The sequence below is a fragment of the Coregonus lavaretus genome (assembly GCF_964263955.1).
Source record: "Coregonus lavaretus genome assembly, chromosome: 1".
Taxonomy (NCBI): domain Eukaryota; kingdom Metazoa; phylum Chordata; class Actinopteri; order Salmoniformes; family Salmonidae; genus Coregonus; species Coregonus lavaretus.
The window spans coordinates 22,573,024-22,588,566 of NC_139988.1; the positions used below are offsets into that span (position 1 = coordinate 22,573,024).

At 42.0% G+C, this 15,543-nt stretch overlaps 1 protein-coding gene across 2 annotated transcripts in view; it reads left to right on the top strand.

Moving 5' to 3' along the window:
• The window catches only part of LOC311130156 (cholesterol transporter ABCA5-like), a 94,204-nt gene that overhangs the window by 61,345 nt on the left and 17,316 nt on the right, over positions 1-15,543 (top strand). The window contains exons 27-30 of one of the 2 annotated variants that reach the window (XM_084162844.1): positions 5,429-5,552; positions 5,781-5,898; positions 11,839-11,930; positions 14,722-14,897. In XM_084162844.1, the coding sequence (XP_084018970.1) occupies positions 5,429-5,552; positions 5,781-5,898; positions 11,839-11,930; positions 14,722-14,897 (510 nt within the window). The remainder of the gene's footprint in view (positions 1-5,428; positions 5,553-5,780; positions 5,899-11,838; positions 11,931-14,721; positions 14,898-15,543) is intronic. The other variant, XM_084162845.1, reaches the window with a different exon arrangement.

Genomic DNA, 15,543 nt, shown 5'->3' on the forward strand with positions numbered 1-15,543 from the left:
GAATGGGCCAGAATTCACCCAACATATTGTGGGAAGCTTGTGGAAGGCTACCCGAAACGTTTGACCCAAGTTAAACAATTTAAAAGCAATGCTACCAAATACTAATTGAGTGTATGTAAACTTCTGACCCACTGGGAATGTGATGAAATAAATAAAAGCTGAAATAAATCATTCTCTCTACTATTATTCTGACATTTCACATTCTTTAAATAAAGTGGTGATCCTAACTGACCTAAGACAGTGATTTTTTACTAGGATTAAATGTCAGGAATTGTGAAAAACTGAATTTAAATGTATTTGGCTAAGGTGTATGTAAACTTCCGACTTCAACTGTAGCTTAGTAGAACCCCCCTCCCCCGACTTAGACAGGGCTTAGACTCTGATGGGTCAATCAATCAGAGATGATTACTACTGGCAGGCAGCTACAAAAAATATGTTGGCAATCACCCCACTCTCTCCCAATTCGCCAGTGGATACAGTTACTTTTAGAAGTTATAGCATAAGAATTATCGACAGTGAGACTGAATGGTGCTAGTCAAGGAACGATTGAGGCCTGGACAAATATACTTGACTCTGTAAAGAATAATCTCAGCTAAAGCCCAACTCATACAGTGCCTTCAGAAAGTATTCATACCCCTTGACTTATTCCACATTTTGTTGTGTTGCAGCCTGAAATCAAAATGGATTACAATTATTGTTTTATCACCCATCTACACACAATACCCCATAATGACAAAGTGAAAACATGTTTTCAGAAATGTTTGCTAATTTATTGAAAATGAAATACAGAATTATGTAATTTATATAAGTATTCACACCCCTGGGTCAATACTTTGTAGAATCACCTTTGGCAGCAGTTACAGCTGTGAGTCTTCCTGGGTAAGTCTCTAAGAGCTTTCCACACCTGGATTGTGCGACATTTGCCAATTATTCTTTTCAAAATTCTTCAAGCTCTGTCAAATTGGTTGTTGATCATTGCTACACAACCATTTTCAGGTCTTGCCATAGATCTTCAAGTAGATTTAAGTCAAAACTGTAACTCGGCCACTCAGGAACATTTACTGTCTTCATGGTAAGAAACTCCAGTGTAGATTTGGCCTTGTGATTTAGGTTATTGCCCTGCTGAAAGGTGAATTAATCTCGCAGTGTCTGGTGGAAAGCAGACTGAACCAGGTGTTCGTCTAGTATTTTCTAGTGCACATAGAGTGTCTATGCAATTTATTATGTGACTTGTTAAGCAAATGTTTACACCTGAACTTATTTAGGCTTGCCGTAACAAAGGGGTTGAGTACTTATTGACTGAAGACATTTCAGCTTTTCATTTTGAATTAATTTGTAAAACTTTAGAAAAACATTCCACTTTGACATTATGGGTTATTGTGTGTAGGCCAGTGACAAAAATCTCAATTTAATCCATTTTAAATTCAGGCTGTAACACAATAAGATTTGGAAAAAGTCAAGGGATTTGAATACTTTCTGAAGACACTGTACATATAAACAATCTATAAAGCCCAATATATACATATAAACAAAAAAAACAAATATACAGTGAGGGAAAAAAGTATTTGATCCCCTGCTGATTTTGTACGTTTGCCCACTGACAAAGAAATGATCAGTCTATAATTTTAATGGTAGGTTTATTTGAACAGTGAGAGACAGAATAACAACAAAAAAATCCAGAAAAACGCATGTCAAAAATGTTATAAATTGATTTGCATTTTAATGAGGGAAATAAGTATTTGACCCCTCTGCAAAACATGACTTAGTACTTGGTGGCAAAACCCTTGTTGGCAATCACAGAGGTCAGACGTTTCTTGTAGTTGGCCACCAGGTTTGCACACATCTCAGGAGGGATTTTGTCCCACTCCTCTTTGCAGATCTTCTCCAAGTCATTAAGGTTTCGAGGCTGACGTTTGGCAACTCGAACAATCAGCTCCCTCCACAGATTTCTTATGGGATTAAGGTCTGGAGACTGGCTAGGCCACTCCAGGACCTTAATGTGCTTCTTCTTGGGCCACTCCTTTGTTGCCTTGGCCGTGTGTTTTGGGTCATTGTCATGCTGGAATACCCATCCACGACCCATTTTCAATGCCCTGGCTGAGGGAAGGAGGTTCTCACCCAAGATTTGATGGTACATGGCCCCGTCCATTGTTCCTTTGATGCTGTGAAGTTGTCCTGTCCCCTTAGCAGAAAAACACCCCCAAAGCATAATGTTTCCACCTCCATGTTTGACGGTGGGGATGGTGTTCTTGGGGTCATAGGCAGCATTCCTCCTCCTCCAAACACGGCGAGTTGAGTTGATGCCAAAGAGCTCCATTTTGGTCTCATCTGACCACAACACTTTCACCCAGTTCTCCTTTGAATCATTCAGATGTTCATTGGCAAACTTCAGACGGGCATGTATATATGCTTTCTTAAGCAGGGGGACCTTGCGGGCGCTGCAGGATTTCAGTCTTTCACGGCGTAGTGTGTTACCAATTGTTTTCTTGGTGACTATGGTCCCAGCTGCCTTGAGATCATGCACAAGATCCTCCCGTGTAGTTCTGGGCTGATTCCTCACCTTTCTCATGATCATTGCAACTCCACGAGGTGAGATCTTGCATGGAGCCCCAGGCCGAGGGAGATTGACAGTTATTTTGTGTTTCTTCCATTTGCAAATAATCGCACCAACTGTTGTCACCTTCTCACCAAGCTGCTTGGCGATGGTCTTGTAGCCCATTCCAGCCTTGTGTGGGTCTACAATCGTGTCCCTGACATCCTTGGAGAGCTCTTTGGTCTTGGCCAGGGTGGAGAGTTTGGAATCTGATTGATTCATTGCTTCTGTGGACAGGTGTCTTTTATACAGGTAACAAACTGAAATTAGGAGCACTCCCTTTAAGAGTGTGCTCCTAATCTCAGCTCGTTACCTGTATAAAAGACACCTGGGAGCCAGAAATCTTTCTGATTGAGAGGGGGTCAAATACTTATTTCCCTCATTAAAATGCAAATCAATGTATAACATTTTTTACATGTGTTTTTCTGGATTATTTTGTTGTTATTCTGTCTCTCACTGTTCAAATAAACCTACCATTAAAATTATAGACTGATCATTTCTTTGTCAGTGGGCAAACGTACAAAATCAGCAGGGGATCAAATACTTTTTTCCCTCACTGTATATATATATATATATATATGTATATACTGAACAAAAATATAAACGCAACATGCAACAGTTGATATAAGGAAATCAATCAATTGAAATAAATTACTTAGGCCCTAATCTATGGATTTCACATCACTGGGAATACAAATATGCATCTGTTGGTCACAGATACCGTTAAAAAAAAGGTAGGGGCGTGCGTTGATATTAGAAAACCGCTCGCCCTCATGATGCCATGGCGTCTGCCATCTGCCCGGTACAGTTCAAATCGGTATTCATCCGTGAAGAGCAATCTTCTCCAGCGTGCCAGTGGCATCGAAGGTGAGCATTTGCCCACTGAAGTCGGTTATGACGCCGAACTGCAGTCAGGTCAACACCCTGGTGAGGACAACGAGCACGCAGATCAGAGCTTGTGAGCAGAGTTGGGCGGTTGGAAATCTCGCTCCATGTCCTTTCCTACTGCTCCGCGCTCACAGGAAAGAAAACTGCCTCTCTAAATTCGCTCCATTTATTAAAATCACAATTTAACCAACACTCATCTATTTTTGTGACTACCTGGACCTACCAATTTGAAGCAAACTAAGCATTTGAAGCATTTGCGAGTGCAACACAATAGGCTGGTAGGGACATATAACCCTCAGCATTTAAACAACATTTCGTTGTATTAAATCATTATAGTCTATAAATTAAACATATAGGCTGTGACTTACTTAGAATAAATACACATTAAATTAAAAATGACTTATTCGTACCTTTGAATTCATTCTTAGAAACCAGTTTGTGGCTTCAGGCTCATGCGATGGTGCCTGGAGAGCCGGTCAGCAGCGCAGAATATCCTCTCCACACTTGCAGAGCCACTGGGGATGCTAAATACCCTTTAGGCCACTCTTGCCAGGCTGGGCAGAGATGCAGAGTTGTTGTTTTATTTTTCTGTAGGTAGGCCTAAAGGTTTTTAGGCAAAATAACCCAATCAAAACGGAAAGCTCCTTGAACGTGGGAATACGCCAGGCCTATTGGGCCAAAATCAATTATGGACGATTGTATAGATAATAGAATGAAAATGATCTAAACGTTTAAGAGATTGGATTTTAGTTTATAAATACTTTGCTACAATGACACACTTCGTTATCTACCCACCTCGTTCCTTTCGTTTAGCATGTGCATGTAGCATGCTTTTGGGATACGTGTCTTTTCAGATTCCACAATTATTCTTTAGTTGTGGACACTACATCATGGCACTCCCTCTTGGTCCTCATCTTTGTAAGTCACCTTGATTTAGCACCTGTGTGTTTTATCAGTTTCTTTATGAAAATATTTAGCGAACTCCATGACAGTAGCTAAAGCAAGGGGTTATAGCAGCACATAAGTAGACTACAAATGTATGCTGGGGCGGGTATGCCCTGAGCTCGTGAAGTGAGCGCTACTGGAGCGAAATGTGGAGCTCCAGACTTTGGGAATCTCGCTCCACGCTCCAGTCAAATTGGGCACGCTTTGCTCCAGCTCTGCTCCGCTCACATACTCTTGACGCAGATGAGCTACCCTGAGATGGTTTCTGACAGTTTGTGCAGAAATTATTTGATTGTGCAAACCCACAGTTTCATCAGCTGTCCGGGTGGCTGGTCTCAGACGATCCCGCAGGTGAAGAAGCCGGATGTGGAGGTCCTGGGCTGGCGTGCTTACACGTGGTCTGCGGTGTTGGACGTACTGCCGAATTCTCTAAAATGACGTTGGAGGGGGCTTACGCTAAAGAAATTAACACTAAATTAGCTGGCAACAGCTCTGGTGGACAGTCTTGCAGTCAGCATGCCAATCGCACGCTCCCTCAAAACTTGAGATATCTGTGGCATTCTGTAGGCCCCCTCTTTTTGTTTGTCTTTTCTTTACATACCAATTTTATTATTACGAAATCCTGTGTGGTCAATATGATCATTCATAATTTTTTTGGGAGTGGCAGCTTACGGTACATGAGTATAAACTAAAAGTGTGTAAATGTACATGAATATTGTACCTGTAACCCCCCAACAAAAAAATGACAAAGGAAGTTAAAACTTTGTCCAAAAAAACTAAAAATAAGCTATTGTTGTTTCTTTCTGACCATTTCAATTTAAAACAATCACAGTATGGTACTTGATGATTTGATTTTGAGATAACAACGGCTGCATTGGACCTTTAAGTCATCATAATACGCCACCTAGCCTCTATTCCAGGCTTCCTTGTGTTGAATGAGACTTGGAAGTATGGTAACATGAGACTATGAAACTTAATATTACCATTGTCTTTCCCCTGAAGGATCTCTTCCAAGACTAAGGCTAAAGTGGAGCGTAACCCAGAGGAGGGGATCAACGAGGATGAGGATGTTCAGATGGAAAAGGCTCGGGTGAAGGAGGCCCTCACCTGCCAGTGCTGTGAGGAGGTGTGTGTGTGTGTGGCCATCACGAGGTGTGTGTGGCCATCACGAGGTGTGTGTGTGTGATGATCACGAGGTGTGTGTGTTAAGTGCTTTTTGTATTCACACCTTGATCTCTGTGGAAGACGGGTCCCATCTTTGAAAGGGGATTTGCCATGTTTTGACGGTTTCCTCAGAATATCTATTAACTGTCATCAGGTCATCTAATAATCTATCTTGTGTGCACCCCCCCAGAAACCAGTAGTGGTGGTGAGTAACTTGAGGAAGCAGTATAAATGTCAACGGGAAGGCATCTCTCTCAAGAAGAAGAGGATGGTAGCCACCAAGAACATCTCCTTCTGCGTACGCAAAGGTCAGCTGAGCTTACTACTCCCAGTCCAACTGTAAGCTGTACATTTGATCAGTCAAACACTAAACGATTCCATTGCTTAACATTGAGCACATTGAGTTATGAATGCAATGATTTTGAGAGTGTATGACATATGTCCACGGCAGTGGAGGCTGCTGAAGGGAGGACGGCTCATAGTAATGGAGGGAACGGAATAAATGGAATGGTATCAAACGCGTGGTTTCCATGTACTCCATTCCAGCCATTATTATAAGCCGTCCTCCACTGAATTTAAATGGGGCTTAGGTGGTGGGGGTGGTAGGGGGCGTGCCAGGGGCGCAGTTGGCCTGTCAGTGCAGTTAAATAAATAAAACTTGAGGCCCCAATCTTGGCGGTGTAGAGAAATTATAGAAATTATTAAACCAATTTCCTGCTATTCTACACATTTTCCATGCAGCTGTTATTTTTGGGGGATAGTTTTAAAGTAGATTTCCTGCAATTCTATGCATTTTGCCATGGCTAATGCTGTGTTCTTTTGCCCAAACAAAATAACAAAATATATACTGCTAAATTAATTGTTTTTTGAATTTTCAATTCTCCCTGACTGTCTAGCTTTTATTTTGGTGGTTTTTAGTTCAAAGATTATACCCCAAAAAAATATTTAGGTCCATTATCTTTTCTACATACTTTATATCTGGTTGTAGTCGTTTAAGTTTACACTGAAAGCGTTTTTCCATCCGAAAATGTATGAACAAATATTATATACACTACCGTTCAAATGTTTGGGGTCACTTAGAAATGTCCTTGTTTTCGAAAGAAAAGCAATTTTTTTGTCCATTAAAATAACATTAAATTGATCAGAAATAAAGTGTAGACATTGTTAATGTTGTAAATGGCTATTGTAGCTGGAAAAGGCTGATTTGTAATGGAATACAGTGGGGGAAAAAAGTATTTAGTCAGCCACCAATTGTGCAAGTTCTCCCACTTAAAAAGATGAGAGAGGCCTGTAATTTTCATCATAAGTACACGTCAACTATGACAGACAAAATGAGAAAAATAAATCCAGAAAATCACATTGTAGGATTTTTAATGAATTTATTTGCAAATTATGGTGGAAAATAAGTATTTGGTCAATAACAAAAGTTTCTCAATACTTTGTTATATACCCTTTGTTGGCAATGACACAGGTCAAACGTTTTCTGTAAGTCTTCACAAGGTTTTCACACACTGTTGCTGGTATTTTGGCCCATTCCTCCATGCAGATCTCCTCTAGAGCAGTGATGTTTTGGGGCTGTCGCTGAGCAACACGGACTTTCAACTCCCTCGAAAGATTTTCTATGGGGTTGAGATCTGGAGGCTGGCTAGGCCACTCCAGGACCTTGAAATGCTTCTTACGAAGCCACTCCTTCGTTGCCCAGGCGGTGTGTTTGGGATCAATGTCATGCTGAAAGACCCAGCCACGTTTCATCTTCAATGCCCTTGCTGATGGAAGGAGGTTTTCACTCACAATCTCACGATACATGGCCCCATTCATTCTTTCCTTTACACGGATCAGTCGTCCTGGTCCCTTTGCAGAAAAACAGCCCCAAAGCATGATGTTTCCACCCCCATGCTTCACAGTAGGTATGGTGTTCTTTGGATGCAACTCAGCATTCTTTGTCCTCCAAACACGACGAGTTGAGTTTTTACCAAAAAGTTATATTTTGGTTTCATCTGACCATATGACATTCTCCCAATCCTCTTCTGGATCATCCAAATGCACTCTAGCAAACTTCAGACGGGCCTGGACATGTACTGGCTTAAGCAGGGGGACACGTCTGGCACTGCAGGATTTGAGTCCCTGGCGGCGTAGTGTGTTACTGATGGTAGGCTTTGTTACTTTGGTCCCAGCTCTCTGCAGGTCATTCACTAGGTCCCCCCGTGTGGTTCTGGGATTTTTGCTCACCGTTCTTGTGATCATTTTGACCCCACGGGGTGAGATCTTGCGTGGAGCCCCAGATCGAGGGAGATTATCAGTGGTCTTGTATGTCTTCCATTTCCTAATAATTGCTCCCACAGTTGATTTCTTCAAACCAAGCTGCTTACCTATTGCAGATTCAGTCTTCCCAGCCTGGTGCAGGTCTACAATTTTGTTTCTGGTGTCCTTTGACAGCTCTTTGGTCTTGGCCATAGTGGAGTTTGGAGTGTGACTGTTTGAGGTTGTGGACAGGTGTCTTTTATACTGATAACAAGTTCAAACAGGTGCCATTAATACAGGTAACGAGTGGAGGACAGAGGAGCCTCTTAAAGAAGAAGTTACAGGTCTGTGAGAGCCAGAAATCTTGCTTGTTTGTAGGTGACCAAATACTTACTTTCCACCATAATTTGCAAATAATTTCAATAAAAATCCTACAATGTGATTTTCTGGATTTTATTTGCTCAATTTGTCTGTCATAGTTGACGTGTAGCTATGATGAAAATTACAGTCCTCTCTCATCTTTTTAAGTGGGAGAACTTGCACAATTGGTGGCTGACTAAATACTTTTTTCCCCACTGTATGTTAGCACAGCTGAAAACTGTTGTGCTGATTAAAGAAGCAATAAAACTGGCCTTCTTGAGACTAGTTGAGTATCTGGAGCATCAGCAATTGTGGGTTCGATTACTTGCTCAACGTGGCCAGAAACAAATAACTTTCTTCTGAAACTAGTCAGTCTATTCTTGTTCTGAGAAATGAAGGCTATTCCATGTGAGAAATTGCCAAGAAACTGAAGATCTCGTAAAACGCTGTGTACTACTCCCTTCACAGAGCAGCGCAAACTTGCTCTAACCAGAATAGAAAGAGGAGTGGGAGGCCCCAGTGCACAACTGAGCAAGAGGACAAATACATTATTGTCTAGTTTGAGAAACAGACGCCTCACAGGTCCTCAACTGGCAGCTTCATTAAATAGTACCCACAAAACACCAGTCTCAACGTCAACAGTGAAGAGGCGACTCCGGGATGCTGACCTTCTAGGCAGAGTTGCAAAGAAAAAGCCATACCTCAGACTGGCCAATAAAAAGAAAAGATTAAGATGGGCAAAATAACACAGACACTGGACAGAGGAAGATTGGAAACAAGTGTTATGGACACGAATCGAAGTTTGAGGTATTCGGATCACAAAGAATAACATTTGTGAGAAGCAGACCAAATGAAAAGATGCTGGAGGTGTGCTTGATGCCATCTGTCAAGCATGGTGGAGGCAATGTGATGGTATGGGGGTGCTTTGGTGGTGGTAAAGTGGGAGATTTGTACAGGGTAAAAGGGATCTTGAAGATGGAAGGCTATCACTCCATTTTGCAACGCCATGCCATACCTTGTGGACGGCGCTTGATTGGAGCCAATTTCCTCCTACAACAGGACAATGACCCAAAGCACAGCTCCAAACTATGCAATAACTATTTAGGGAAGAAGCAGTCAGCTGGTATTCTGTCTATAATGGAGTGGCCAACACAGTCACCGGATCTCAACCCTATTGAACTGTTGTGGGAGCAGCTTGACCGTATGGTACGTAAGAAGTGCCCATCAAGCCAATCCAACTTGTGGGAGGTGCTTCAGGAAGCATGGGGTGAAATCTCTTCAGATTACCTCAACAAATTGACAACTAGAATGCCAAAGGTCTGCAAGGCTGTAATTGCTGCAAATGGAGGATTCTTTGACGAAAGGAAAGTTTGAAGGACACAATTATTATTTCAATTAGAAATCATTATTTCTAACCTTGTCAATGACTACATTTCCTATGCATTTTGCTATATTTCCAATTCAAACTCATTTCGTGTATGTTTTCATGGAAAAACAAGGACATTTCTAAGTGACCCCAAACTTTTGAATGGTAGTGTATATACAGTTGAAGTCAGAAGTTTTTATACACTTAGGTTGGAGTCATTAAAACTCATTTCTTCAACCACTCCACAAATGTCTTTTTAACAAACTATCGTTTTGGCAAGTCGGTTAGGACATCTACTTTGTGGATGACACAAGTAATTCTTCCAACAATTGTTTACAGACAGATTATTTCACTTATAATTCACCATATCACAATTCCAGTGGGTCAGAAGTTTACATACACCTAGTTGACTGTGCCTTTAAACAGCTTGGAAAATTCCAGAAAATGATGTCATGGCTTTAGAAGTTTCTGATAGACTCATTGACATCATTTGAGTCAATTGGAGGTGTACCTGTGGATGTATTTCAAGGCCTGCCTTCAAACTCAGTGCCTCTTTGCTTGACATCATGGGAAAATCAAAAGAAATCAGCCAAGACCTCAGAAAAATAATTGTAGACCTCCACAAGTTTGGTTCATCCTTGGGAGCAATTTCCAAGCGCCTGAAGGTACCAGGTTCATCTGTACAAACAATAGTACGCAAGTATAAACACCATAGGACCACGCAGCCGTCATACTGCTCAGGAAGGAGACGCATTCTGTCTCCTAGAGATGAATGTACTTTGGTGCGAAAAGTGCAAATCAATCCCAGAACAACAGCAAAGGACCTTGTGAAGATGCTGGAGGAAACAGGTACAAAAGTATCTATATCCACAGTAAAACGAGTCCTATATCGACATAACCTGAAAGGCCGCTCAGCAAGGAAGAAGCCACTGCTCCAAAACCACCATAAAAAAGCCAGACTACGGTTTGTAACTGCACATGGGGACTAAGATCGTACTTTTTGGAGAAATGTCGTCTGGTTTGATGAATCAAAAATAGAACTGTTTGGCCATAATGACCATCGTTATGTTTGGAGGAAAAAGGGGGTGGCTTGCAAGCCAAAGAATACCATCCCAACCGTGAAGCACGGGGGTGGCAGCATCATGCTGTGGGGGTGCTTTGCTGCAGGAGTGACTGGTGCACTTCACAAAATAGATGGCATCATGAGGAAGGAAAATTATGTGGATACATTGAAGCAACATCTCAAGACATCAGTCAGGAAGTTTGGTCGCAAATGGGTCTTCCAAATGGACAATGACCCCAAGCATACTTCCAAAGTTGTGGCAAAATGGCTTAAGGACAACAAAGTCAAGGTATTGGAGTGGCCATCACAAAGACCTGACCTCAATCCTATAGAACATTTGTGGGCAGAACTGAAAAAGCATGTGCGAGCAAGAAGGCCTACAAACCTGACTCAGTTACACCAGCTCTGTCAGGAGGAATGGGACAAATTTACCCAACTTTTTCTGGGAAGCTTGTGGAAGGCTACCCGAAACATTTGACCCAAATTAAACAATTTATAGACAATGCTACCAAATACTAATTGAGTGTTTACTAGAGGCTGCTCGCCTTCTGACCCACTGGGAATGTAATGACATAAATAAAAGCTTAAATAAATAATTCTCTCTACTATTATTCTGACATTTCACATTGTTAAAATAAAGTGGTGATCGTAACTGACCTAAGACAGGGAATTTATACTAGGATGAAATGTCAGGAATTGTGAAAAACTGAGTTTAAATGTATTTGGCTAAGGTGTATGTAAACCTCAGACTTAAACTGTATATATATATTATATATATGTATATATATGTATGTATATATATATATGTATATGTATATATATGTATGTATAGATGTATGTGTGTATATATATATATAATATATATGTATGTATGTATGTGTATATGTATATATATATATATATCTATATATATATATATATATATATATATGTGTGTGTATATGTATATATATGTGTGTATATGTATATATATATGTGTATATGTATATATATATATATATATTATATTATATATATATATATATATATATATATATATATTATATTATATTATACACAGTTTGTACTTAGGCGACCCGAAAAAAACACTTAGGTGGCCCGTCCAAGGATACTAATGGCAGAGAAATCCCTGAGGTCTGCACTGTGAGGCTTGGGTTTTTCAACAATGTCAATGTTCTCATAACAGAAAACCAGTATAGCAACTGTGTGTGTGTTCAGGTGAGGTGCTTGGACTGTTGGGGCCCAACGGAGCAGGGAAAAGCACCATCATGCATATGTTGTCTGGAGACACAGACCCAACCGCTGGACAGGTACACACCATTTACCCTCTCTGCCTCTTGACTGGACCCTATATGGAATTTGTAGGGCCAGTTTCCTGGACTAAAATGTCATTTAAATTGAAAATGCCTTTTAAGCCAGGTGTACACTATACAATTTTGGCCCGGATTTAGCTGTCCCAGACAAGTTTTTGATATCGGAGAAAAAAATCCCTATGTCATTGCCTACTCAGGGTGCGAGGCCGTCACAGACGCTCGTATAATGTGAGTGGGTCAGAGACTTAATCTGAGGGCTACCGATCTCGTCTTTGAGCAGTCCCAGATGTCACGATATTTTCAAATGTATTATTAGCACAAAATCTGCAATGTGCGTATTGTGTGAGATGTGCAACGACAAGTTTTGAGAACGGTGATGAGCAATAGCCAATGAGAGCTCGTCAGAGAAGAAGCCAATGAGATTATTACGTTGTTTTGCTTCAACCATAATGTGTAGACTCTCAAGAAGGAGCGATGACTACTACTAGTATGCGTTTGTACTTGCCTTTAATCAAAGCCAAAGTGTCAAATTGTTACAGCTCTGAAGTTCACAAGCAATGTTATTCAGTTCAAAATGTTGGCTAGATATTTCAACTCTGTATGGCAAGCGTGAATGTCTGACTGAAAACATTTAAGGCTGCTTTGAGCCACAGCTCGTTGTAGCTATGTTAAATGGAATCCCATCATTATTTTCGTGAGACAGCATGGTAATTGACAATCCTCAAGACCAAGTGTGTGACCCCTGTCTGTGCCACATCGTTTAGTGTGCACACCACTACGTTGGCAAGGCAAAAGCAACTACAGGAAAGATGTTCATTTAATGTGAGAGGGTTAGCAATGTTAGGATTTTGAAAGTCGTGTAGTGTACACCCGGCTTTAGTCCACAGCTAGTCATAATCTCAGCCTTAAAGGCCCTGTGCAGTCAAAAACGTGATTGTCCTGTAGACCCCTTGACTTTTTCCAAATTTTGTTACGTTACATCCTTATTCTCAAATTGATTAAATTGTTTTTTTTCCCTCAATCTACACACAATATCCCATAATGACAAAGTAAAAGTAGGTTTTAATAAATCTTTGCAAATGTATTAAAAAAAACTGATATTATATTTACATAAGTATTTAGACGCTTTACTCAGTACTTTGTTGAAGCACCTTTGGCACCGATTACAGCCTTGAGTCTTCTTGGGTATGACGCTACAAGCTTAGCACACCTGTATTGGGGGAGTTTCTCCCATTCTTCTCTGCAGATCCACTCAAGCTCTGTCAGGTTGGATGGGGAGTGTCGCTGCACAGCTATTTTCAGGTCTCTCCAAAGATGTTCGATCAGGTTCAAGTCCGGGCTCTGGCTGGGCCACTCAAGGACATTCAGAGACTTGTCCCGAAGCCACTCCTGCGTTGTCTTGGCTGTGTGCTTAGGGTCGTTGTCCTGTTGGAAGGTGAACCTTCGTCCCGGTCTGAGGTCCTGAGCGCTCTGGAGCAGGTTTATCAAGGATCTCACTGTACTTTGCGCTGTTCATCTTTCCCTCAATCCTAACTAGTCTCCCAGTCCCTGCCGCTGAAAAACATCCCCACAGCATGATGCTGCCACCACCATGCTTCACCATAGGGATGGTGCCAGGTTTCCTCCAGACGTGACGCTTAGCATTCAGGCCAAAGAGTTCAATCTTGGTTTCATCAGACCAGAGAATCTTGTTTCTCATGGTCTGAGTCCTTCAGTGCCTTTTACTGAGAAGTGGCTTCCGTCTGGCCACTCTACCATAAAGGCCTGATTGGTGGAGTGCTGCAGAGATGGTTGTCTTTCTGGAAGGTTCTCCCATCTCCACAGAGGAACTCTGGAGCTCTGTCAGAGTGACCATTGGGTCCTTGGTCACCTCCCTGACCTTGGCCCTTCTCCCCCGATTGCTCAGTTTGGCTGGGCGGCCAGCTCTAGCAAGAGTCTTGGTGGTTCCAAACTTCTTCCATTGAAGAATGATGGAGGCCACTGTGTTCTTGGGGGCCTTCAATGTAGCAGACATTTTTTGGTACCCTTCCCCAGATCTGTGCCTTGACACAATCCTGTCTCGGGGCTCTACGGACAATTCCTTCAACCTCATGGCTTGGTTTTTGCGCTGACATGCACTGTCAACTGTGGGACCTTATATAGTGCCTTTCTAAATCATGTCCAATCAAGTGAATTTACCACAGGTGGACTCCAATCAAGTTGTAGAAACATCTCAAGGATGATCAATGGAAACAGGATGCACCTGTGCTCAATTTCGAGTCTCATAGCAAAGGGTCTGAATACTTATGTAAATAAGGTCAAGGGGTCTGAATAAATTCTGAATGCACTGTATGTTTCCACACTGAGGTTGGAATAATACTGTGAAATTGTGAAAAATGTATGCCCTTTTAGTGTATGAGCTGTTTGAAAATACCACCTGAAATTTCAACCTGTTTTGGTGGGATGAAGTTTTAGCCTGCCTGTTGACATCACCAGGCAATAAATTAGTTAATAGACCAATAAGAAAGAGTTCCAATCCTCTCTGCCAATAAAACAGCTAGTTTTCAGTTGTCCCCTCCACACTCAGACCACTCCCAGACAGTATTAACAAAATTATTTCTTGAGAAATGTATCTTTGCTAAGAAGCTATTTGTTTTCAATCAAAATGGTAAAAAAATAAACAGTCACAGTAAGGTACTTAATTATTGCCCAGAGATTGTTTAATATTGAGACAAAAACCAGCTGCATTTCAGGTCCAATCTGATCCTATATGATTACATTTGACAGTCTGTTGCTCTTGCCTCCTCAGGTCCTGATGGGGGACTACAGTACAGAGTTCCGTCCAGTAGACAACCCCCTGGAGCATATAGGCTACTGTCCCCAGGTCAGCCCTCTGTGGCCCCGAATCACCCTGGAGGAACACCTGGAGATCTACGCTGCCATCAAGGGCCTCCGCGGACAGGACGTCCCTGGCATCATCACACGGTAACTATCTCCTCTATCATAAAACAGTTAACATTTAAGTCATCTAGCAGACGCTCTTATCCAGAGCGACTTACAGTTAGTGCATTCATCTTAAGATTGCTAGGTGGGACAACCACATATCACAGGCATAGAAAGTACAATGTTTTATCTAACATAGCTATCAGTAGAGTCAGAGCTAGAAGGTGGTGTAGGTAGGGAGGGGCAGTTCCTCTTGCTGTTCCGTAGGTAAGCACCATGGTCTTGTAGTGGATGCGAACTTCGACTGGAAGCCAGCAGAGCGTGCGGAGGAGTGGGGTGACATGAGAGAACTTGGGAAGATTGAAAACCAGGCAGGCAGCAGCGTTCTGGATAAGTTGCAGGGGTTTGATGGCACAAGCAGGGAGCCCAGCCAACAGCTGCCTGGATTAGGACCTGCACCGCTTCCTGTGTCAGGTAGGGTCATACTCTACGGATGTTGTAGAGCATGAACCTGCAGGAGCGGGTCACTGCTTTGATGTTTGCAGAGAACGACAGGGTGTTGTCCAGTGTCATGCCAAGGTTCTTTGCACTCTGGGAGGGCGACACTGGAGTTGTCAACCGTGATGGAGAGGTCTTTGAGCGGGCAGGCCTTCCCCGGGAGGAAGAGCAGTTCCGTCTTGTCGAGTTT